General features: G+C 42.5%; 5 protein-coding genes across 6 annotated transcripts in view; 2 read left to right on the forward strand and 3 right to left on the reverse strand.

Moving 5' to 3' along the window:
- Positions 1-276: 276 nt before the first annotated feature.
- LOC311112156 (uncharacterized protein) lies at positions 277-1644 on the reverse strand. The gene is made up of 3 exons (XM_084155132.1): positions 1410-1644; positions 966-1049; positions 277-510 (listed from the first exon to the last, which is right to left on the reverse strand). Exons 1-3 carry the CDS (start codon positions 1605-1607, stop codon positions 424-426), a joined length of 369 nt encoding a protein of 122 aa, XP_084011258.1. The 5' UTR covers positions 1608-1644; the 3' UTR covers positions 277-423.
- A 1235-nt stretch (positions 1645-2879) lies between these two features.
- On the reverse strand, positions 2880-5357 carry LOC311112237 (carbonyl reductase [NADPH] 1-like). The gene is made up of 4 exons (XM_084155283.1): positions 5223-5357; positions 4434-4715; positions 4218-4325; positions 2880-3880 (listed from the first exon to the last, which is right to left on the reverse strand). The coding sequence occupies exons 2-4, from the start codon at positions 4711-4713 to the stop codon at positions 3444-3446; spliced, it is 825 nt and encodes a 274-aa protein (XP_084011409.1). The 5' UTR covers positions 4714-4715; positions 5223-5357; the 3' UTR covers positions 2880-3443.
- Positions 4804-11848, forward strand: LOC311112235 (SET domain-containing protein 4-like). The gene is made up of 11 exons (XM_084155280.1): positions 4804-5403; positions 5966-6053; positions 6214-6309; positions 6430-6467; positions 6549-6637; positions 7034-7463; positions 9336-9510; positions 9802-9886; positions 9981-10061; positions 10509-10632; positions 11373-11848. Exons 2-11 carry the CDS (start codon positions 5975-5977, stop codon positions 11544-11546), a joined length of 1371 nt encoding a protein of 456 aa, XP_084011406.1. The 5' UTR covers positions 4804-5403; positions 5966-5974; the 3' UTR covers positions 11547-11848.
- A 1302-nt stretch (positions 11849-13150) lies between these two features.
- Positions 13151-20694, reverse strand: LOC311112236 (quinone oxidoreductase-like protein 1). Of its 2 annotated transcripts, XM_084155282.1 has the most exons (13): positions 20573-20694; positions 19382-19457; positions 19184-19261; positions 18840-18912; positions 18660-18704; positions 18398-18466; positions 18099-18232; positions 17802-17913; positions 14735-14833; positions 14368-14480; positions 13872-13977; positions 13620-13665; positions 13151-13493 (listed from the first exon to the last, which is right to left on the reverse strand). In XM_084155282.1, exons 2-13 carry the CDS (start codon positions 19445-19447, stop codon positions 13394-13396), a joined length of 1041 nt encoding a protein of 346 aa, XP_084011408.1. In that variant the 5' UTR covers positions 19448-19457; positions 20573-20694; the 3' UTR covers positions 13151-13393. The 2 variants fall into 2 exon arrangements, with proteins under 2 accessions (XP_084011408.1, XP_084011407.1); XM_084155281.1 differs by lacking the exon at positions 20573-20694 and having other exon boundaries at positions 19382-19738.
- LOC311112239 (intersectin-1-like) overlaps positions 19993-22438 on the forward strand; it is a 62954-nt gene continuing 60508 nt past the window's right edge. Inside the window, exon 1 of the mRNA XM_084155285.1 lies at positions 19993-20137. The gene's annotated coding sequence lies outside the window, so the exon portion shown is untranslated. The remainder of the gene's footprint in view (positions 20138-22438) is intronic.

Below are 22438 nucleotides of genomic sequence, written 5' to 3' on the forward strand. Positions count from 1 at the left end.
ATATGCAGCGTTTACCATGAATGCAGTCTCCGCTAACGCTGGAAATGGCCTTTAAATTTCAATCGCACAATGAATCAAGCCCCTAATTCAATTTCACTGGCACATATTAAACAGTAGTTTAGACAAACATAAGAAACCACACAACAATCTAATCAGTACTCAAGTAATTACATTGATTTTATTCTTACAAATAACTCTATTCTAGCAGGAAATTAATTAGTGTTCGGTTAAATTCTGATTAAGAAGTGTTTGTTAGTGTCTGTTAGCTTTCTAGGCCAAATAGTGCCTGTCTGATAAACGCAACAACCTCACACAATGCATTCATAGTTTCACGATTCCATTGACAGCTATGTGTAAATTTGCACATACTAAGTGTGTTTTTTCACATGTGTAGTTGCACATAGACAGTAGTTCCTGTCCATCCTAAGACACTGGAGTACAGGTGCTTTTGATCAGAATCAGCTGGTTCTTCCAAGGAGCAGTCACAATAACAAAATTACAACGGAAAATCTGGAATGAGAGAGAGGAAAGCAGTTTCGGGATTAGGGAGTTAGCATAGCAGAGAAACTTCAATATCCAAGTTCTTTGTGAATAGTGTAAACATGCACAGCCTCTGTGCTGATAGCACCAACTCCACCTGTTAACGAGATTAGATTAAATACTAAATACTGCTAGCCCTTGAATGACTTTCATTGCCTCAAAAAACCTTGCAGACCCTAGTCTACATCAATTGTCTGAAATGCAAGGCTCTCACAAAGCCATTCTTGAAATGAATTCAGAAAATATTCACATCCTCCTTATCTATCAGAGAGAAATTGAGTTAGTTTTGTACCTATTGGTAATGGACGTTCAGGTCGCTCTGTCTGCCCCCCCACCCCATTTCTGTCTCTGTCTTTCTCATGCACCTAATCTAAATCCATAAAATACATGATACAGAGAGGGTTCAAGATGTGGTTGAGGCGTACCTGGGTGTTGGAGTTGTCTGGAAAACAGGAGGACTGGCAACCTCTCACCTCCACATCAATGTCGTACTGACCTGCACCGACCTCCTGAGAGAGACACACCTCAGTTCAACTTCATTTGTGCAGTAAAGGGCGTCCGATGACTTCAAAAAGTCATCGAACGTAGAGCAAACACGAGCGATTGTGAAATCATGCTTCCATTTACAATGCAAATGCAACAAAGCTCTGTTTATCTGGTTGGGAAGTGAAAATAAGACATGTACAGAATTAGAAAAAGAACATATGTAAAAATGCTAACTCTCGAATCACCATACCTAAAAAGAAGAAAATGCACTCCCTAAATCTTTCTGAGGAGTTGCAGTCTTTATGAACAGATCACCAATAAGGTATGATCCCTTAAAATCAATTATGAGCTGGCGAGATTGCAGTCAAACAGAGGTCTCTCACCTCTCTGTGGACAGAGTGGAACTTGGTAATGTTGTGGAGCTGATGAGTCTGGCTGTGGAAGTTGAAGCTCTTGATGCCGAAAGCAACACAGGCCTGTACCTCTGGGTCAGCTGGGTCCACTTCCTGCCCAAGAGGTGCCGCAGTGGCCATGGCTGACAGGAGGAAGAAAGGGCAGAGGAAATGCCAGAAGTAGAACATATTCTGTCTGGTTACTAACAGGTTTTGCTAAGACTTACTGAGAGATTCTGGCTGGCACCAAGAAGGGCGGCACCAGAGTAGACACTGTATGTACACAAAAACACACGCACAAACGCACACTGGTTTGTCAGTAGCTTAATCTGTTTTGTGAGCTGTGTTAATGTGAGTCTTTCTTGTGTAGGACTCGGACAGAAATCAGTTTAGTGGGTTAGGTTTGACTATCTCATGGTAGGCATGGGCTGCAGTGACACGTGGTGAGGTCAGTGGCTGGGTAGCCCCAGGACTGAGTTAGGGAAACCCGGACGTATGCTATTGACTGACATTGAGAAACAGTTTGATGTAGCCATCCACAATTTCAACCTATAGGTGGCACTAAAGACCAATATATGGACACATTTGTAAAAGTCAAACTAGAGTTGTTCAGCCTACTACTGTAGGGGGAGAAAGGATGAGAGAGTGACCTGTGATGAAGATGACGTCAGTGACTTTCTGGTGACAGAGCACAGCTTGTGATCAATCACAATTCATGGCATTGTCTGGAGAAATGGCCATACCACAGGACTGGGGAGTTTTTCAGGATAAAAAGGAACAATGGAGCTAAGCACAGGCAAAATCTTAAGAGGAAAAACCTGGTTCAGTCAGCTTTTCACCAGAGAGCAAGACAGTAACCAAAACACAAACAAAATCTTCACTGCTGGTGCTTACCAAGAAGACTGAATGTTCCTGAGTGGCCTAGTTACAGTTTTGACTTAACTATGCTTGAAAATCTATGGCGAGACTTGAAAATGGCTGTCTAGCAATGATCAACAACCAAACTGTCAGAGCTTGAAGAATTTTGAAAATAATAATGGGCAAATATTGCACAATCGAAGTGTGCAAAGCTCTTAGGGGCCGATCCCGACTTAGGAATTTATGCCTTTCCTACGCACTTCTCAGTATTTGGTATTCAGACTTGCCTTATTCAGTCACGTAATGTGCTCTGCAGGTGTGGCTGGCTACCTTGCGCACTGAATAGATTTCATTAAACCGCTGAAAACCCTCCCACTTGCTGGCCAAGAGATTTTCTTGGGGAGTTTTCATTCAGTGGGGTTTTCAGGACATTTATCTGAAGCCATCCCTTTAAATAAGGTGCATCATTTTGTTGACAGATTCAACAGAATACATCGCAAGAACGGGTTCAGAATAGAGGGATCAATGGAGCCCCACAGTGGAGATGGCATAACACCAAATAAAACCTAGTGGTCAAACAGGGAAATGGTTCCAATTGTTTTTCCAACATTCATTTTTTTAAATACGATATTTTGGATTAATGAAAAATATATTTCACAGCAGTTAAGATGGAACAATGATTCAGTACACTTTAAAAGCATTTAAAACGAGGACATTTCTACATAGTTTTGCACCTTTAATAGTCCACAATAAAAAGGAAGACAAACGAGTGAACATAAAAACAAAATTCACATTTTAAAGTCAAGGCATTCACAATGTGCTGTATTTCCCACACATAAGCACATCTAACTAAGCATGATACATTGTGTGAAATGTGTGAAAATAAGTTCAAGTTTGTAAAATGTTTAATAAATACAATATCATATGTAGTTGCTAAAAACATGGTTATTTCCATTGACCTGAAAAACACAATTAGAGTGAGATTGGATTATTTTTTAAATACACCTGGGTTTACACATTTTTGTGTACCAAAATCAACATTTCTGAATTTTCCTGTGGTGTTGTCCTTTAAAATGTATACAGTGCATTTAACCCCCATTCCCACAGATAAGAACAGCCAGACTGAAAACCCCTCCACAATACACACATTACTCGATGACCTAATCCTCACCACGGCTGGACCTTCTTGTCTGACACAAACTGTCCGTGCGGCTCCCCAGCCCCCGCAGGAAGCAGGGCCAGGTAAACGGGGGTGATGGCGCCTTCGTCTGGTGACTTGGTGGCGTTGGGCCCAGCCATATCAGTCCTAACCCAGCCTGGGCAGCACGCATTCAGGAGGATCTGGTCAGCTGGTCTCTCCTGCCTCAGCTTGCGGGCGTGGATCCTGGAGAGCACGGTAAGGCCTGTTTTGGACACCCCGTAGGCTGTGTCGGGCCAGCCCCCCTGGGAGTGTGCCCCTGCCTGGGCCTCCTGGACAAACCTCTCCATCAGCCCCACCAGCTCCTCCTCTGTGATGTCATTGCTGCGGAACCGGGCCTGGAGTTCAGGGCTGCAGCGGTTCAGGGCGATGGAGCTCATAACACTGGACACGTTCACCACCCTCCCTGAGGACAGACACAAACAACTCTGTGTTGTTAGTAAAATAAACAGTTATGGTATCTATCTACTGTCAATTGACGCAGCAAAATAACTATGACTCAGAGAGAGCGGGTAGTGGTTGTGAGGTTCCGTGGTTCCGTGGCACAGGAAAAACTCAGGGTCCTAGAAAGTGCATGGTCACAAGACATAACTTGCAGTCACACCATTGTTCTGAAGTGATAAGACACAATGATGATGTGTGGTCATAAATGGTCCCTCTGTTCCAGGGGATAGGCTCTACAATCTATTGCTATGCATCAGTGTTCCAGCTGTCTGTCAGTTGGCTTGTTCTAACAGCATTACCTCCTGGTTTGATAATGGGGAGAAACTCATTGCACATGTCTCTTGTGGCAAAGAAGTTCGTTTTGAGTGTCACCTCAGCTTGGGTTCCAAAGGGTGTAGTATCAGCATCTGTAAAGAAAAAGAAACATCAGTTGTCTCTCAGATCAAAGGGGCATCACATAGCATCATTATGGCCAATCATAGTAGCCATTACATTTTGTCAACTTATTTCCCTACTTTTAAAGGCAATCCCAGCGTTGTTAATGAGCACATCAAGGCCACCATATTTCTCCTTGAAGAAATCTCGGGCCGCGCGCACACTTTCTGGGTCGTTGATGTCAAGCTGTTGGAAGAGAGGTTTCAGCCCTTCAGAATTCAGGCTCTCGACAGCCGCAGTTCCACGGCCAGCATCCCGGCCACTAAGGAAAACATCACCATTGTACTGCTTGCAAAGCGACCGCACGATTGCAAATCCAATCCCCTTATTGGAACCAGTCACCAGTGCAACTTTTGGCATGCCTGAAATGAAAAGTGTATGAGAGAATTAGATTATACCAGGGATGTATTCATTAGCCAGATTCCGTTGCAAAACGTTATGCAGGAAACCGTTTACCTGTTGGTTAAGGGCTTGCAAGTAAGCATTTCACGGTAAAGTCTACAGCTGTTGTATTCGGCGCATGTGACAAATACAATTTGATTTGGAACGAAACCGGGAGGGACCTGAATTTGTCCAATAGAAACTCGTTTTCGTTGCAAAACATGTTTCGTTTGGAGTAGCTAAACGGTTTCCATGGCAAAACGTTTTGCAAAGGAATCCGACTAACTACACTCCAGGCAAAGGCCCATTTTCTGAGAGCTTTTATGACTGACACAGAACTCTTCTCGAGCGCTTTGCTGCGAAGCTAGCGATATGTTCTAGTTTGCTAGTTAGTTTTGTGCTAAATACGCTTCCGGTTCATTAAAGTGACTACCCTAAAACAGAAGCAGTTAAGTTAGTCAATGGTAAAGCAGTTTTGATGTACTTACTTTACAGTGGGGATACTCTTGACGTGTCGTGTAATACTGTCACCTGGCACACAACTGCCTTCAAACCACTGAGGTATAATAACAACACTTCAGACTGCTTGCTGGCTGGCTTCCGTAACAATAACAGCCTAGTGCGCAGAATCGGAAAAACAAACATAAGATGTAGATCCGGGTGTTTAGGGTGAGCATGAATAACTAAATCAACTTTTACACAATTATAATCATCTGTCTATGCTATTATAATTTTCTTTCCACTTTCGACATAATTCAATAAATGGATAGCGATAGATAGCCTACTGAGAGATACTTGTGATCCCACAGGTTTTTACTAGATAGGATACAGTTTGTGTCAGAATTGACCAGAATGGACTTTTCGTAGCAGGTTAGGATAATTAGGTTAAGGTTAGGAAAAGGGTTAGCTAAAATGCTGAAAAATGCACCCTTAGACGTAAATCTGACAAACTGTATTCCATCTAGCCATGACCGCAACCACATGCTGCTTGGTCAAACAGTTAGCTAGCCAGCCGTGTATTTCTTGGCCAGATGATATACTACATATTACTAATGTCAAAACTGTTTTAGCAACAGAATTAGCTAGCCATAAACATCAAAGCTACATGCTTACAGTTAAACAACATATCCATGACAGTGAGTTGTAGAGGCATGAGTGGGATTATTATCAACATCAGAACACAGGGAGCTCGCTAGTTAATACGAATGTCTATGTCTGATTTGCCATCAAGCCCATCATCATGAGGAGGAAGCAACATGGGAGACGGGCGAGAAAGAAGAAGAGGAAACGGGAGTGCAGAGAAACAACTGTTAAGTCAGGTGCAAATCATTTTTATTTTATTTATTGTACCTTTATTTAACTAGGCAAGTCAGTTAAGAACAAATACAGTCACAACCTCATAATTCTCAAATTGGGTTAATGTAGGCCTAACTGTTATTTCTTAGCCTTACCTTGTGGTGCTGTTTGTTACCTCTCCAGTGACAATATCTCATGAACCACAGTTTGTGGCTCTAAGAAGATGGCTGCAACAGAGAGGCTTAAGCTCCAAGCTCCTAGTACCTGCACACTTCTCAGGTAGAAATCCTTCAGAGCCAAGATAGGTGCCAAAACGCTCTAAATTCTGGATAAAGAGTTGTCTTCTCTGTTCTTCATACATTTCTGACCAGCAGCTTTGTCTTTTATTTTGCTTTACAGACACAGGACGTGGACTGATGACCTTACAGCCTATCAAGGTTATGAGAATACCTGTCTTTTTTACTTAAAATACCAATTTGGTTCCAGCACACCTTAACTCTTGTTCTGATTGACTTTAGGCTGACGATTTGGTGATCTCCTTACCTGAAAAATGCCTTTTGACCACCTCTACTGTTCTAAGGAGCTACATTGGTGAATACATAGAAAGGTAACACATGCAAACAGCATCACACACACCAGGGGTGAATTCATTAGTCGCACACAGTATAAAAATGTTTTGCAGTGGAAACCGTTTACTCAATGCTCTGCAACTTGATGTAAAAGCTGCTCTTAAATGGAAGTTGTAGTTAATAGGCATTTCTCTCTGCTACCCTGCTTCAAAATAATTAACTACAACTTCCATTTAAGAACTAAACGGAACTCGACAGCTTTTACATCACGTTGCAGAGTTTGTAGAGTTAACGGTTTCCATTGCAAAACGTTCTCCGCTGAGAACAACTTGATGTTCAAGTCCAGTTCAAATACATAAAGCTATCTGGTTAAAAAAATCTATAAATATTTATATTTATAGTTTGTTGATATATTTTGTTAAATCCTCTCCTAGATGGAAACCGCCTGTGTCTCCTCTTTTAGCCCTCTGTGCCTTCCTCATCTCTGAGAGACATTTTGGCCAACGTGCAGAATGGAAGCCCTACATCGACGTCTTGCCCCAAAAATACACGTGCCCTGCTTACTTCTCAGATGAGGTCATCAACCTGCTGCCGAGGAGTCTGAGTGGGAAGGCCCTGGAGCAGAGAGCCGTGGTTCAGGAGCTGCACTCCTCTTCGTTGGGCTTCTTCAGCTCCCTCCAGCCTCTCTTCCGTCAGCCCGTGGAGAGTGTGTTCACGTATGATGCACTGCGCTGGGCATGGTGCAGTGTGAACACACGCACTGTGTACATGGAGCACCAACACAGCCCCTACATGTCCAGGGAGAGAAATGTGTACGCCTTAGCCCCCTACCTGGATCTGCTCAACCACTGCCCAGCCGTACAGGTGAGAGCAGTGAGTGCACCTACAATGTGGGAACACAACTTAGTCGCTACTAACCTGGAATCCAAACTGAATTCCGCTCCGTTCACTGAAGTGAAACAGCAGTGTAATGTAACAATATTCAGTTTAGATTCCAAGCTAACTACACTGAACAAAAATAAACGCAACATGTAAAGTGTGGTCCTCTGTAGCTCAGCTGGTAGAGCACGGCGCTTGTAACGCCAGGGTAGTGGGTTCGATCCCCGGGACCACCCATACACAAAAATGTATGCACGCATGACTGTAAGTCGCTTTGGATAAAAGCGTCTGCTAAATGGCTTATTATTATTATTATTATTATTATTATTATCATATTATTATTATTATAAAGTGTTGGTCCCATGTTTCATGAGCAGAAATAAAAGATCCCAGAAATGTTCTGTACGTACAAAAAGCTTATTTCTCTCAAATGTTTTGCACTAATTTGTTTACATGCCCTGTTAATGAGCATTTCTCCTTTGCCAAGATAATCCATCCACCTGACAGGTGTGGCATATCAAGAAGCTGAATAAACAGCATGTTCATTACACAGGTTCACCTTGTGCTGGGGACAATAAAAGGCCACTCTAAAATGTGCAGTTTTGTCACACAACACAATGCCAAAGATGTCTCAAGTTTTGAGGGAGCGTGCAATTGGCATGCTGACTGCAGGAATGTCCACCAGAGCTGTTGTCACAGAATTTAATGTTAATTTCTCTACCATAAGCCGCCTCCAACGTCATTTTAGAGAATTTGGCAGCACATCCAACCGGCCTCACAACCGAAGACCACGTGTATGGCGTCGTGTGGGCGAGCGGTTTGCTGATGTCAACGTTGTGAACAGAGTGCCCCATGATGGCGGTGGGGTTATGGTATGGGCAAGCATAAACAACTAAAACAATTGAATTTTATCTATGGCAATTTTAATGTACAGAGATACCGTGACGAGATTGGCACCCCAATGGTGGAACAAGCTCCCTCACGACGCCAGGACAGCGGAGTCACTCACCACCTTCCGGAGACACTTGAAACCCCACCTCTTTAAGGAATACCTGGGATAGGATAAAGTAATCCTTCTACCCCCCCTTACCCCACCCCCCAAAAAAAAACATATTGTAAAGTGGTTATCCCACTGGCTATAAGGTGAATGCACCAATTTGTAAGTCGCTCTGGATAAGAGCGTCTGCTAAATGACGTAACTGTAAATGTAATGTAAATGAGATTCTGAGGCCCATTGTCATGCCATTCATCTGCCGCCATCACCTCATGTTTCAGCATGATAATGCACGGCCCCATGTCGCAAGGATTTGTAAACAATTGCTGGAAGTTGAAAATGTCCCAGTTCTTCCATGGCCTGCATACTCACCAAACATGTCACCCCATTGAGCATGTTTGGGATGCTCTGGATCGACGTGTACGACAGCATGTTCCAGTTCCCGCAAATATCCAGCAACTTCGCGCAGCCATTGAAGAGTGGGACACAATTCCACAGGTCACAATCAACAGCCTGATCAACTCTATGCGAAGGAGATGTTGCGCTGCATGAGGCAAATGGTGGTTACACCAGATACTGACTGGTTTTCTGATCCACGCCCCTACCTTTCTTTTTTTTTTTATGTATGTGACCAACAGATTCCCATTCATGTGAAATCCATAGATCAGGGCCTAATGAATTTATTTCAATTGACTGATTTCCTTATATGAACTGTAACTCAGTAAAATCTTTGAAATTGTTGCGTTTATATTTTTGTTCAGTATAGTTACCGGACGCTACCTTCACAGATCAGAACTATCTGTCTGGTGACAGTTCAAATTGAAGGTATCAGAGTGAAGTATCAAAATGTACTATGTCCTCAGGTAAAGGCGAGCTTCAGCCATGTGAGCAGGTGCTATGAGATCCGTAGCGTCCAAGGCTGCAAGAGATTCCAGCAGGCTTTTATCTGCTACGGTCCCCATGACAACCAACGTCTCCTGTTAGAGTATGGGTTTGTTGCTCCTGGAAACCCTCACAGTGTGGTGTATGTGGACCAAGGTAAGGAGGGCTAGCTTAGTGGGATAAAACTGTACACTGACCAGTTATTTTCAGCAACGATTACATGTTTATGGTCCCAATCCTAACTTGAGATCTGCACTCCATTGACATCAATGCATGATGGATTCAAAAGTTAGAGCTCGCACCTCAAGTTAGTTTGGCCTTATGTTTGCTGTAATATTTATTATACATTTATTAATTTGTTAGCCTATACGCTGTCCCTATCCTAATTTTCAACCGATAGAGAGCCAATTTACTTATTTTTTTTTCTGTGGTTCATGTGTTTTCCAGGTACCCTTCAACAGTGTATCTGTATAAGAGACAGCAATCAGCTGGCACAGAAGCTACTCTTCCTGAAGAAAAATGACTTTTTAGCGTAAGTGTTAGCAGCATCATAACTTACTGCTGTCTCAGACAGACTCCAGTATTCACAGTACCATGAGTTCACTTGCGCTCTCTCTCTAAAACAGAAACTTGACCCTTAGTTTGGATGGGCCCTCCTGGAGACTGATGACCGCCCTCCGGCTGCTGTCACTTAGGACAGAACAATAGTAAGAAACATCACCTTTCAGTTTTATAACATGATCAACAGCAGCTGCAAAACATTCTTAAAGGGGCAATCTGCAGTTCAAACAATAACAAAGCAGTCACTCCCCCACCACTGTTTGGGTAAACAGCTGAGGGGTGGGGCTGGAGAAATGTAACCACCCTCAAATAGGATCTAAGAACTGACCATCCCATGATATCAAAATCATGTTAAGGTATAGTGTGTTACAATTACATTGTTTACAAACAATGGAGTAAAGAAACAAGCTTATATTGAGTTCTGATGGAGTATGACAGTTGAACTAATCTCATGAGGAATTTATAAATTATATTATTCAACAATCAATGGGTGTATTTAATGTAAAAGTCCAAAAATGTGTGTACGGTACTTTTCACAGATCAAGATTGCTTAAATTTGGAATGATTTTGAAGTGTGTGAATGTGTCTTTCAGCCCTTTCTGGAAGAGTGTACTCTTGGGGGAAATGGTGAGCCAGGACAGAGAGGAGTGGAGTGTTGATGCAGCCCTTAGGCTTTGTCACTACCTGATGGTTGACAACACTAGAGCTCTGGACAAGGTACCGTAGGAAAAAGAGGGGAGGGAAGACCGGAAAATTAAATCCAACATAGAAGCCAAAAGCAAACCCATAGACGCTCAGAAAACGTGTCATGAAAAAGTATGAGGGCGTGACTTAAGCCGAGAGATGTCAGTCTCTATAATGGCAAGAAAAAGGGTTGTCAAGGTGACAGGATTATCAAGGACATTGGAGGTCCATATATAAAAAGGAATAGTTGGAAACTTTGTCACCCTTAACCAAAAAGGCAGTATGTACAGTGCCGATCACCTGAAGCCTCAGAGGTTGGATGAAGATGAGATATTGAGTCTGAAAGAGAATACAAGACTAGAGAAGGACAAAGAAACTCATGAAGAAGATAGACAGAGATGAGATATAGGAAGGTCAAGCAGAAAACAGAATTCAAGAGCAGAGAAGGACAAAGAAATGCACGAAGACAGACAAATCAAGAGCAGGAAAGAAATGCGGAGAATAGACAAAAGCACAGAGCGAAGCTAAAAAGTACAAATAAAGTCATGAAGACACAAGGTACTGTAGTTGTGAGTTGCACTTGATACCCATGGCTATATCCAATAACATTCTAGTTTAATTGGGTTCAGTTATTCTCCATTGGCCACTTTAACAGATACTTGCACCTACAGATGTAGAGAGGAGCAAGCTTATTCAGGTTTTTGCTGATTCTAGGATCTGACGATGAGTTTGTTTTGAAATAGTGAGTTGAGGCTTTATCCTCTGTTTTTCAGATATCCCAACTAACAGAGAGGGCAGACGCGTCTCTCAAGGAGCAGCTAGCGGTGGTGGAATGTCTACGACGAGAGGAGCAAGGAATTCTGGGTCTTAACCAGGAAATGCTGCAGAGTCTTCAGAAACAATTGTTGCCAAGCAGACAGAACAGCATGCACAATTTAGCAGTATGAAGTTCCAGATCTGGTCACTTTATTTATCTATCACAGGCTATGCTTCTATGAGGAGACAACCATGTCAGTTTCATTATCAGTGCAATCAATGGAAGTGGGCCACCAAAAGGGCACTAGCTATGTTTCCATTAATTTGTCCAGTGATTTTGTTGTCAACATTTAGAAAGTATAGATAGATGCGACAATTGCCTGCAAGGGTGCGTTTCCATTTAACTATTTTGTGTCTAATAAAAATGTAGTGGTTGAAGTGTTTCCATTACCCATTTAGACAAATTGAGCATTAATAAATTGGCGACAGCATGTATGCCCTCCCACCTGTTTCATGTCTCAGGTAGCCCGCGAAAGCCAGCATGGATAGAATGCAATAGACTAATATTTGCCATATTCTAATAATTCTTATGTGCTATGCGAATATCCGCTGCCTAGGCAAGTCCGTGCCAGGTTGAAACTTGCACTCACTCCTGTAAATCTGAAATAATTGGATGGTGAAACTTGCATCCAGCCAACCAAAAAAGCAAGGCGAATCATTCTTGAAAGTCAGCACACTACTTGTGCTATTTTTATAGTTGGAAAATTATTTTGCTAGCAGTAGGCGTTTAGAATTAAATGTAGAGTGGAGCTTATGGTTGTGATGACATCACGTGCCCCACGTAACCTAACGTTTTCGGCAATCATCATTTATTAGAAAAACAGTTCACGTCATCATTTGTCGCAATAAAGAAAGTTCGACAAAAGAAATTCACCAGTCGACCGGATACATTTTTTGCTGAGCTTTAGAAAATGACACCTATATCTATTTCCATTACGTGTGGCAAAGATTAACCTGGTTCAATGGAAACCTGTCTATAGATAGGTCAACGACCTCAAAGACATCAGGGGTGTGTTAAGTTCGCTTGAACGTTTGCTGCGTTGCGGAACGGTTTGTACCGAATGACAAGTTTCCCCCAAACTTACTTGTATGTTCTTGAACAGACTGAGATACGTTTGCTCCGATCGGTGGGTGTGCCAGGGTGTGGCTTGAAGCAATGAGTGACGTATTTAAAAGGGCAGCGGTGCTTTTTGAACCGACAACCAAACCCCTCCCCGTTTCTTCAACTGGTCGTTCAGTACAGCACCATTTCAGTTCAATTGAACGTTCTATTACGTTATGTACCGAACGCAGACCTGTTAACTCTGGCCAATCACAGTGAGGGTCACCTGAGGACAGAGAGTTGACTGGAAGGACAAACGATTTGGAAGTGATCCATCTCTCAACACTTCTGATATGCCCTCAGAGAGCGGTATAGGTGGACAATGTTATCTCCGCTCCAATCCCAGAAAGCCTCAAGAAACAGGACATTGCTGTTTCCCCACCTTAGATTAATAATTTAGCAAGTATTTCTCTGGTAACAAACGTCACATGAAAAGCAGAGTTGCAGTTTATGTAGAATTCAAGTTGGGTCACATTCAGTAAGGCACCAAACGGAAGAAAACTTTTTTCTAATATAAGGTGCTACAGATGTTTTGTTTTCTGTTGCAAAACGTTTTGCTACAGTGTGTCCAACTAAACATGACCCTAATGTGTTGCTCTGTTGGAGGCTGTAAAAAAATTACTAAATGCTTCATGCTTGAAGATTTTAAATTTTAATAAAAAGACAGCCTCAATGTACTGAATGTAATTACACTAAGTGGAACAAACATTATTAGATATCCATCTCATTTGATATGTTTAGATAAAATCAGAAACTGACACTTGGCACATATTTACATTGTACTGGAATGACTGCCCACAAATACATAGGACATATGAGAGGCAGAATTTGGGAGCCTGTCTTTAACAAGGAGAATGCTGGACCACTCTGTCCGCCTCAGAGTTGAATCACCAACCTCTTCCTGACTTGTTTCTTTTGCACCATCTCCATGGAAACTATGGCATCGTACAAAGGCACCGGGTCCTCTAGCTGGGGCCTGCATAAGACGGAGGGCAAAGTGAGCGCTGTCCACCAGGATGAACACAAATTCATCAACGTACCAAGAACAAATGTACAGTATAACCACTGCACATACACACTCATTATTGCAGTTCTGTTGTACCTTAAGGTCCCAGTGGAAAGCTTCTCCACTATATCCTTCATGATGTCTGAAAAGGAGCATGTAAGGTTAACATGTAACATAATAGCAATTATATTATCCCTGCTCAACCCCTTATATCAGATTTCCATTTAAATATTTTTGTTTCATCTCAATGAATTATAGTTAGGCTATTTCAAATAAATAATTTCAGATTTTAAATTCCTGCCCTCTCCAAAGGCTGACCCAGAGGGGCTGGGGTAGGCTAAAGGATACGGAGGTACCTCCCCTGGCGGGCGCTGGATGCCCCCCACACCTCCTCGTTGAGGAAGGACAGGGAGGCGGCCTTCAGGAAGAGGCTGCGGCTATCTGGAGGGTCCAGCTGAGGAACAGAAGACAGACGAGCTCAGATTAAACCCAAACAAAGACGTTGTGTCCAAACTTGAGCAAATCCACTTGAAGGTCAATGGGAGGACTGAGATAAATACACATTATTACAGGAAACACCATCTAACCCAGATCTCTTCACTCCTCCCAACATAACATTGGCAGCGTTCATGGTCTGTTTTTTTGTAGTATGTTTAACTTCTCAGAAAGCACACATTAATAAGCTGTAACAAACAAACAATATTTCAATCACCCATTGTATGTATGGAGTGTGACAAGTAGTGATGAATAAATCCTTTCATATGATGACTAGTGGAACTGAATTGCCAAATGGCTGCTCTAATCCAACACGAATGGATGGATGGAATACTTGACTGCAGTCTACCTGCAGATTTTGCTCAGTTGTAACCCAGTGACCTCCAACCCCGAGCAGGGTGATGATGTCATGCTTGTAGGGCAGAAGACGCCTGGCTTCTGGCTCCTCCTCATGTAATCTCACTGGAGGAACAACACACACATCATCACCACAAGAACTTTGAAGGACACCTCTTAAGCTTGTGTCAATGGTATAAAAACAACGGCACAACAGTGAATCCATTTTCCTTCTATTCCTGTTACAAACCTTTACTGTTTTGTGTTAAAATACAAAAATCACAGAAGCACACACTCACAGCACTATGATTCATGTTAGACAAAGCTAGCTAGCATAATGGATAACAACATCAACCTACGGCCCTACATTGGCTTCTTACCTCCAGAGTCCATGACAATGTCCACCCCTAGACCGCCCGTCTCTTCCAAACAGGAATCCACCAGGTCCACCTTGGCATCCCACACGCCTATCACTCTGGCTAGACACAGGACAGGGAAAACCTATGAAGGCTACATGCCAAACAATGTTTCAACAATAAAGAAGCATTTTTGGTAGTCCACTTCCATTGTCCTCCAATGGAAGGCAAAACACCTACAGTATGAGACACAGCAACATCAGAGTGGTGGATATAGCAACTGCTTGAATATGTGGTCCTCTGTAGCTCAGCTGGTAGAGCACGGCGCTTGTAACGCCAAGGTAGTGGGTTCGATCGCCGGGACCACCCATACACAAAAATGTATGCACTCATGACTGTAAGTCGCTTTGGATAAAAGCGTCTGCTAAATGGCATATTATTATATTATTATTATATAAGGACATAAAAGGCATGCAGATTGAAAGGGGACACACACACAAGACTTACCTACAAGAGACTCTCGCACTCCTAGAATGCGTGATTTGAGTCGAAGAGTGACACAGGTAAGAGTGGTGTCAGAAGAAAGCGGAGAATGAGACAGAGGAAACAGAGAGTATTTACTAGGATTAAATACCACGGGCCAGTTTCCCAGAGAATTTCCATCTAGCATGCTTTTCAGTCCGGGAATATGCTTAACCTGTGTCTGAGAAACCGGCCCTATGTGTTGCTGTCAGTACTTTACTACTGTATTTTTCATGATGAGAGTGGTTTTTCTATTTTTTTATTTCATCTTTATTTAACCAGGTAAAGCAGTTGAGAACAAGTTCTCATTTACAACTGCGACCTGGCCAAGATAAAGCAAAGCAGTGCGATACAAAAAACAACACAGAGTTACATATGGGGTAAACAAAACATAAAGTCATAAATACATCAGAAAATATATATACAGTGTGTGCAAATGTAGCAAGTTATGGAGGTAAGGCAATAAATAGGCCATAGTGCAAAATAATTACAATTTAGTATTAACACTGGAATGATTATGATGAATGATATGCAAATAGAGATACTGGGGTGCAAATGAGCAAAATAAATAACAATATGGGGATGAGGTAGTTGGGTGGGCTAATTTCAGATGGGCTGTGTACAGGTGCAGTGATCGGTAAGGTGCTTAAAGTTAGTGAGGGAGATAAGAGTCTCCAACTTCGTTCCAGTCATTGGCAGCAGAGAACTGGAAGGAATGGTAGCCAAAGGAGGTGTTGGCTTTAGGGATGACCAGTGAGATATACCTGCTGGAGCACATACTACGGATGGGTGTTGCTATGGTGACCAATGAGCTAAGATAAGGAGGGGATTTGCCTAGCAGTGATTTATATATGACCTGGAGCCAGTGGGTTTGGCGACGAATATGTAGTAAGGACCAGCCAACAAGAGCGTACAGGTCACAGTGGTGGGTAGTATATGGGGCTTTCGTTACAAAACGGATGGCACTGTGATAGACTACATCCAATTTGATGAGTAGAGTGTTGGAGGCTATTTTGTAAATGACATCGCCGAAGTCAAGGATCGGTAGGATAGTCAGTTTAACGAGGGCATGTTTGGCAGCATGAGTGAAGGAGGCTTTGTTGCGAAATAGGAAGCAGAATCTAGATTTAACTTTGGATTGGAGATGCTTAATGTGAGTGGAAGGATAGTTTACAGTCTAACCAGACACCTAGGTATTTGTAGTTGTTCACATACTCTAGGTCAGACCCGGCGAGAATAGTGATTCTAGTCGGGTGGGCGGGTGCCAGCAGCGTTCGATTGAAGAGCATGCATTTAGTTTTACTAGTGTTTAAGAGCAGTTGGAGGCTACAGAAGGAGTGTTGTATGGCATTGAAGCTCGTTTGGAGGTTTGTTAACACAGTGTCCAATGAAGGGCCAGATGTATACAAAATGGTGTCGTCTGCGTAGAGGTGGATCTGAAAGTCACCAGCAGCAAGAGCGACATCATTGATATACACAGAGAAAAGAGTCGGCCCGAGAATTGAACCCTGTGGCACCCCCATAGAGACTGCCATAGGTCCAGACAACAGGCCCTCCGATTTGACACATTGAACTCTATCTGAGAAGTAGTTGGTGAACCAGGCGAGGCAGTCATTTGAGAAACCAAGGCTATTTAGTCTGCCAATAAGAATGCGGTGGTTGACAGAGTCGAAAGCCTTGGCCAGGTCGATGAAGACGGCTGCACAGTACTGTCTATTATCGATCGCGGTTATAATATCGTTTAGGACCTTGAGCGTGGCTGAGGTACACCCATGACCAGCTCGGAAACCGGATTGCATAGCGGAGAAGGTACGGTGGGATTCGAAATGGTCGGTGATCTGTTTGTTAACTTGGCTTTCAAAAACTTTCGAAAGGCAGGGCAGGATGGATATAGGTCTGTAACAGTTTGGATCTAGAGTGTCACCCCCTTTGAAGAGGGGGATGACCGCGGCAGCTTTCCAATCTCTGGGGATCAGACGTTACGAAAGAGAGGTTGAACAGGCTAGTAATAGGGGTTGCGACAATTTCGGCTGCTAATTTTAGAAAGAAAGGGTCCAGATTGTCTAGCCCAGATGATTAGTAGGGGTCCAGTTTTGCAGCTCTTTCAGAACATCAGCTGTCTGAATTTGTGTGAAGGAGAAGCGGGAGGGGGCATGGGCAAGTTGCAGCGGAGGGTGCAGAGCTGGTGGCCGGGGTAGTGGTAGCCAGGTGGAAAGCATGGCCAGCCGTAGCAAAATACTTGTTGAAATTCTCGATTATTGTAGATTTATCGGTGGTGATAGTGTTTCCTAGCCTCAGTGCTGTGGGCAGCTGGGAGGAGGTGCTCTTATTCTCCATGGACTTTACAGTGTCCCAAAACTTTTTGGAGTTAGTGCTACAGGATGCAAATTTCTGTTTGAAAAAGCTAGCCTTTGCTTGTGGTTGAGGTAAGTGATAACGCTGTCTCTTCGCATTCATTATTACCCAGCTGCATCAGTCATCTACAATCCTCAACCTCCACCACCTTCTCTACTGTGACACCGCTATTCCATTTACACATACACACGTTTGCCCCCCTCCCTGTTCTCACCAACGCTGGGCCGAAGCTCCTCCAGGAACTTCTGGTCCTCGGAGGACAGGGCTGACGCCAGTACTTTAACCCCATGGTAGTGGGCCAGCTGGATGGCCAGAACTCCTAAGGGCTGAAACGCATAAACACAGCCAAAATAGTGGTTAGTAGTCTTGTTCTCTTAAAGAGAAATAGTGTGCTACCATTAAGATTCTTTGCTGCCATCTTCTTGTGATGTCCAACTATAGATTTCTACAGTGCCATTGAATGCTCAGATGAGGGGCCACTAATCAGGGGCCACTATGGGGAAATACCTACACTGGCTCCGTCCAGCACCAGCAGTGTGTGCCCAGATGCCATACGGGCTAGGGTGTGGAGGGCTGTATAGGCCCGGAGTCCATCCCGAATGGCCCCTGCCGCCTCCACCCAGCTCAACTTCTCTGGCTTCTGCACTGGTGAGCGAACACAAAAGGCACACATTTATTGCAGAAGAAACAATTACTTAATTTGTACCAACAAATCCCTTTGTTACTTTGTTAATTTGTACCAACAAATGCTAATAGATGCTATAGATGTACTCTTACGTAACATTTGGATTTTGGATGTGTGCAACATACCAAGATGATGCTCGTTGATGACAACGGCATCGCACAAACCAGACATCTCTGTATCCAAGGGCAGAATTCCTGTCATGCAGAAGCAGGGAAAAGCAAAGCCTAGATAAATACACCATGGTCATATCCAACAATTATAAAGGGAAAGGGTCTTTCAATAGGTTATCGGGAACATTGCCATTGACAATGTCAAAATAAGGCGATATTTTGAAGCTCTATGATTTATCCTTATGTAGCGGGTTCAGATCCCACCTGTAACATTTACCTACAACTTCATCATCAGGTTGGAAAAAAGTAACCTTAGGCCCAACTGAAAACAGAACAAAAACATTGCAAAAGATTAAAGGTTTGCTCCAAAAACATAGTACATTGTGTAATTAATGTACCAAACATCAAAGTGATAAACAAGGTAAATTACAATCCATGAAGTGGATATCCTGTTTACCTTGGAGGACGATCCCAACAACCTCCCTCCCTACTGGCACCAGGTCCGTTTGCAACTTTAGATCCTCATGGAGCTAACCAGAGGAGAGAGGGTAAGGAAATGTGACAAGTAGCCCATACCTGTGTGGTCATGTAAGGTAGGCCTATCCTATAGCAACCCTGACCAAAAGCAACACATATACTTTGTTCAACAACAAAAACAACTTGGCTGATACTTATTTTCAGCAGCATATTGAGAGCTACAACAGTAAGTCTTGTCCATTATGACTGAGACAGTAGGGCTATTGCTAGGTCTATATAGTCAACATTGACAATACAATGAGTATAACACACATTTAAACTTACTTTTATATCCAATGGACTAAGGGCACATGCCTTCACTTGCACTTTGACCTGGTTGCTACCGAGGGCACTGGGTACATTCTGTGACATATTTAAAAGACAATCAGTGAGTTTGTCAGACAGCCAACCATGAGCCTTCCTGCTAAAATTGTTGGCATGCTAGACTAAAGTGATAGCTACATTATTATGCTGGCCACTCACCGTTTCCTGGATGACAAATTTAGCCTCTGCAGCGGTTTCACCCAGTTTACAGTAAAGCCCTTTCATGGTGGAAAAACTGTCAACATGCAGATGAAATTCACTCGCAATAAGAGCAACTAGCTAGCAATGCTGTTTGTTTACCTGTGAATTGAAAGTAGAAACTTATACTGCAAAAACTCTTGTTAAACCATGTCAATGAGTATGCAGATATCTTACAAAACAAATACATGTCATATTGGACATATGATATTAGCTAACGGTCTTCGGTTAAAAGACAATGGGCAGAAAGATAGATACTAGCTAACTACATGCATCAACACATATTTGTATGTTTTCCTTTAGTTCCTCCGTCCACCCAAATTGTTGATACCGCGAGATTGGTTTAAGCTGCCCATTGGTCTTTTGTTTTATCGCTTTTACAGAATTCATTGTCAATCAACGATTTTTGGTCCAATGAGGCACTTCCATCAAATTGTTCCTATTTGTGATTAGTTCAATTTTACGTCAATCATATTATATCGTTCGCTGATTGGTTTGATATTGCCGAGCCTCAGAAAACTCAACATCTCGCGATGGTACCCCATTTTCCAATTTGCGTAGCCTTACGGCGGGCCCTTGGTGGAAGGGAATTTGGATTTACAGAGAAAATATCTCGCTAAATCGACCATTGCAGGGGAATTCATTCCATTTTATCGTATAAGTAACACACAGTACCTTAGCTTATCAATTATTTAAGAATGGAAAACGAACGATGAGGTAAGAAAAATATGTTAATCAATCAATGGAAATGTGGAAGAATTTCTGGCTAGCCTGGCTCGTGCTAGCTGGGAACAGTAGCTGGTAGGGGGCAGACAAGACGGTCGGTAGAAAATCGCTACACTGCACTTATCAGCCCATTTCGTGTTATTAGTTAGCTAACCAGTCAGATGCCATTTTTTTGAGTGGATGATATGTCCAAGGTTCCTTACCTAGCTAACTAGTTAGCCAACTAGCTAACCAAGTTAATTTGTGTTGAATGTGATGTTGTTAAACAAGCTAGCTAGCTAACGTTAGTTAGCAATTATGTGCATTAGTTAGTTAGCAACTAATCTAATTAATCAGACTGTAATACACAATTCATTGGTGTATATACAGGCTGAAACATTTGTGTGTAAATGTTCCTTACAAGACAGAATTAATATTTGAACTTACTCTACCGGTTGTCTGAGTGGTTTGTCCTTCACTTCAGCTGCTCTCAATTTGAGACAAAATATCCACAGGAAAGTATTGTTTACCCGACTATTTAGAGAGCAGGTAGGTACATATATTATTATATGGTTGGGTTCGTCACCGAGGTAAAGAGTTTTATATTGGATATTCGGTTTTCTCTCGTGAATAGATATTGAACCAAGCATGCCATGACAATGGAAATTGTATATCGGGAGGATAGAGAACAATCAACACCTTTTTGTGTGTTTTGTTGTTGTTGGAAGATTTAATTAAAAATTAAAAATAAACACAATGTGTGAAGTGTTCTCCATCCTCCCCTGATTCATGGCATGCTTGGTTCAATAGCTATTGATGAGAGAGAACCGAATATCCAATATAAAACTAATTTTACCTAGGTGCCTAACTGAACCATATACAGTACCAGTCAAGTTTGGACACACCTACTCATTCAAGGGTTTTCTTTATTTTTACTATTTTCTACATTGTAGAAATAATAGTGAAGACATCACAACTATGAAATAACACATATGGACTCATGTAGTAACCAAAAAAAGTGTTAAACAAATCAAAATATATTGATGACAGCTTTGCACACTCTTGGCATTCTCTCAACCAGCTTCACCTGGAATGCTTTTCCAACAGTCTTGAAGGAGTTCCCACATATGCTGAGCACTTGTTGGCTGCTTTTCCTTCACTCTGTCGTCCGACTCATCTCAAACCATCTCAATTGGGTTGAGGTCGCAGGATTGTGGAGGTTAGGTCATCTGATGCAGCACTCCATCACTCTCCTTCTTGGTAAAATAGCCCTTACACAGCCTGGAAGTGTGTTGGGTCATTGTCCTGTTGAAAAAGAAATGATAGTCCCACTAAGCCCAAACCAGATGGGATGGCGTATCACTGCAGAATACTGTGGTAGCCATGCTGGTTAAGTGTGCCTTGAATTCTAAATAAATCACAGACAGTGTCACCAGCAAAGCACCCCCACACCATAACACCACCTCCTCCATGCTTTACGGTAGGAACTACACATGCGGAGATCATCCGTTAACCCACACCCCGTCTCACAAAGACACGCCGGTTGGAACCAAAAATTTCAAATTTGAACTCCAGACCAAAGCACAAATTTCCACCGGTCTAATGTCCATTGCTTGGGTTTCTTGGCCCAAGCAGGTCTGTTATTCTTATTGGTGTCCTTTTGTAGTAGTTTATTTGCAGCAATTCGACCATGAAAGCATGTTTCACACAGTCCCCTCTGAACAGTTGACAGTTGTTGAGATGTGTCTGTGACTTGAACTCTGTCAAGCATTTATTTGGGCTGCAATTTCTGAGGCTGGTAACTCTAATGAACTTGTCCTCTGCAGCAGAGGTAACTCTGGCTCTTCCATTCCTGCAGTGGTCCTCATGAGAGCCAGTTTCATCATAGCACTTGATGGTTTTTGCGACTGCATTTGAAGAAACTTTCAAAGTTCTTGAAATGTTCCGTATTGACTGACTTTCATGTCTTAAAGTAATGATGGACTGTCGTTTCTCTTTGCTTATTTGAGCTGTCCTTGCCATAATATGGACTTGGTCTTTTACCAAATAGTGCTATCTTCTGTATACTCCCCCCACCACTACCACCACCACCACCTTGTCACAACACAACTGATTGGCTCAAATGCATAAAGAAGGAAAGAAATTCCACAAATTAACTTTTAAGAAGGCACACCTGTTAATTGAAATGCATTCCAGGTGACTACCTCATGAAGCTGGTTGAGAGAATGCCAAGAGTGTGCAAAGCTGTCATCAAGGCAAAGGGTGGCTATTTGAAGGATCTCATATAAAATATATTTTGATTTGTTTAACACT

This window comes from Coregonus lavaretus, assembly GCF_964263955.1.
Source record: "Coregonus lavaretus genome assembly, chromosome: 38".
Taxonomy (NCBI): domain Eukaryota; kingdom Metazoa; phylum Chordata; class Actinopteri; order Salmoniformes; family Salmonidae; genus Coregonus; species Coregonus lavaretus.

Coding starts and splice junctions, on each gene's coding strand:
- LOC311112156 (XM_084155132.1), bottom strand. CDS start 1,607: ATGTTCTACTTCTGGCATTTCCTCTGCCCTTTCTTCCTCCTGTCAGCC. Junction 1,050..1,409: donor TCCACTCTGTCCACAGAGAG/GTGAGAGACCTC, acceptor TGTCTCTCTCAG/GAGGTCGGTGCAGGTCAGTA. Junction 511..965: donor CAGACAACTCCAACACCCAG/GTACGCCTCAAC, acceptor CTCTCATTCCAG/ATTTTCCGTTGTAATTTTGT.
- LOC311112237 (XM_084155283.1), bottom strand. CDS start 4,713: ATGCCAAAAGTTGCACTGGTGACTGGTTCCAATAAGGGGATTGGATTT. Junction 4,326..4,433: donor CGCTGGGATTGCCTTTAAAA/GTAGGGAAATAA, acceptor TTTTCTTTACAG/ATGCTGATACTACACCCTTT. Junction 3,881..4,217: donor CCCCATTATCAAACCAGGAG/GTAATGCTGTTA, acceptor GTCTGTCCTCAG/GGAGGGTGGTGAACGTGTCC.
- LOC311112235 (XM_084155280.1), top strand. CDS start 5,975: ATGAGGAGGAAGCAACATGGGAGACGGGCGAGAAAGAAGAAGAGGAAA. Junction 6,638..7,033: donor ATTGGTGAATACATAGAAAG/GTAACACATGCA, acceptor ATCCTCTCCTAG/ATGGAAACCGCCTGTGTCTC. Junction 9,511..9,801: donor TGTGGTGTATGTGGACCAAG/GTAAGGAGGGCT, acceptor TGTGTTTTCCAG/GTACCCTTCAACAGTGTATC.
- LOC311112236 (XM_084155282.1), bottom strand. CDS start 19,447: ATGAAAGGGCTTTACTGTAAACTGGGTGAAACCGCTGCAGAGGCTAAA. Junction 17,914..18,098: donor TGGTGCTGGACGGAGCCAGT/GTAGGTATTTCC, acceptor TATGCGTTTCAG/CCCTTAGGAGTTCTGGCCAT. Junction 14,834..17,801: donor GGAGCTTCGGCCCAGCGTTG/GTGAGAACAGGG, acceptor TCCTGTGTCTAG/CCAGAGTGATAGGCGTGTGG.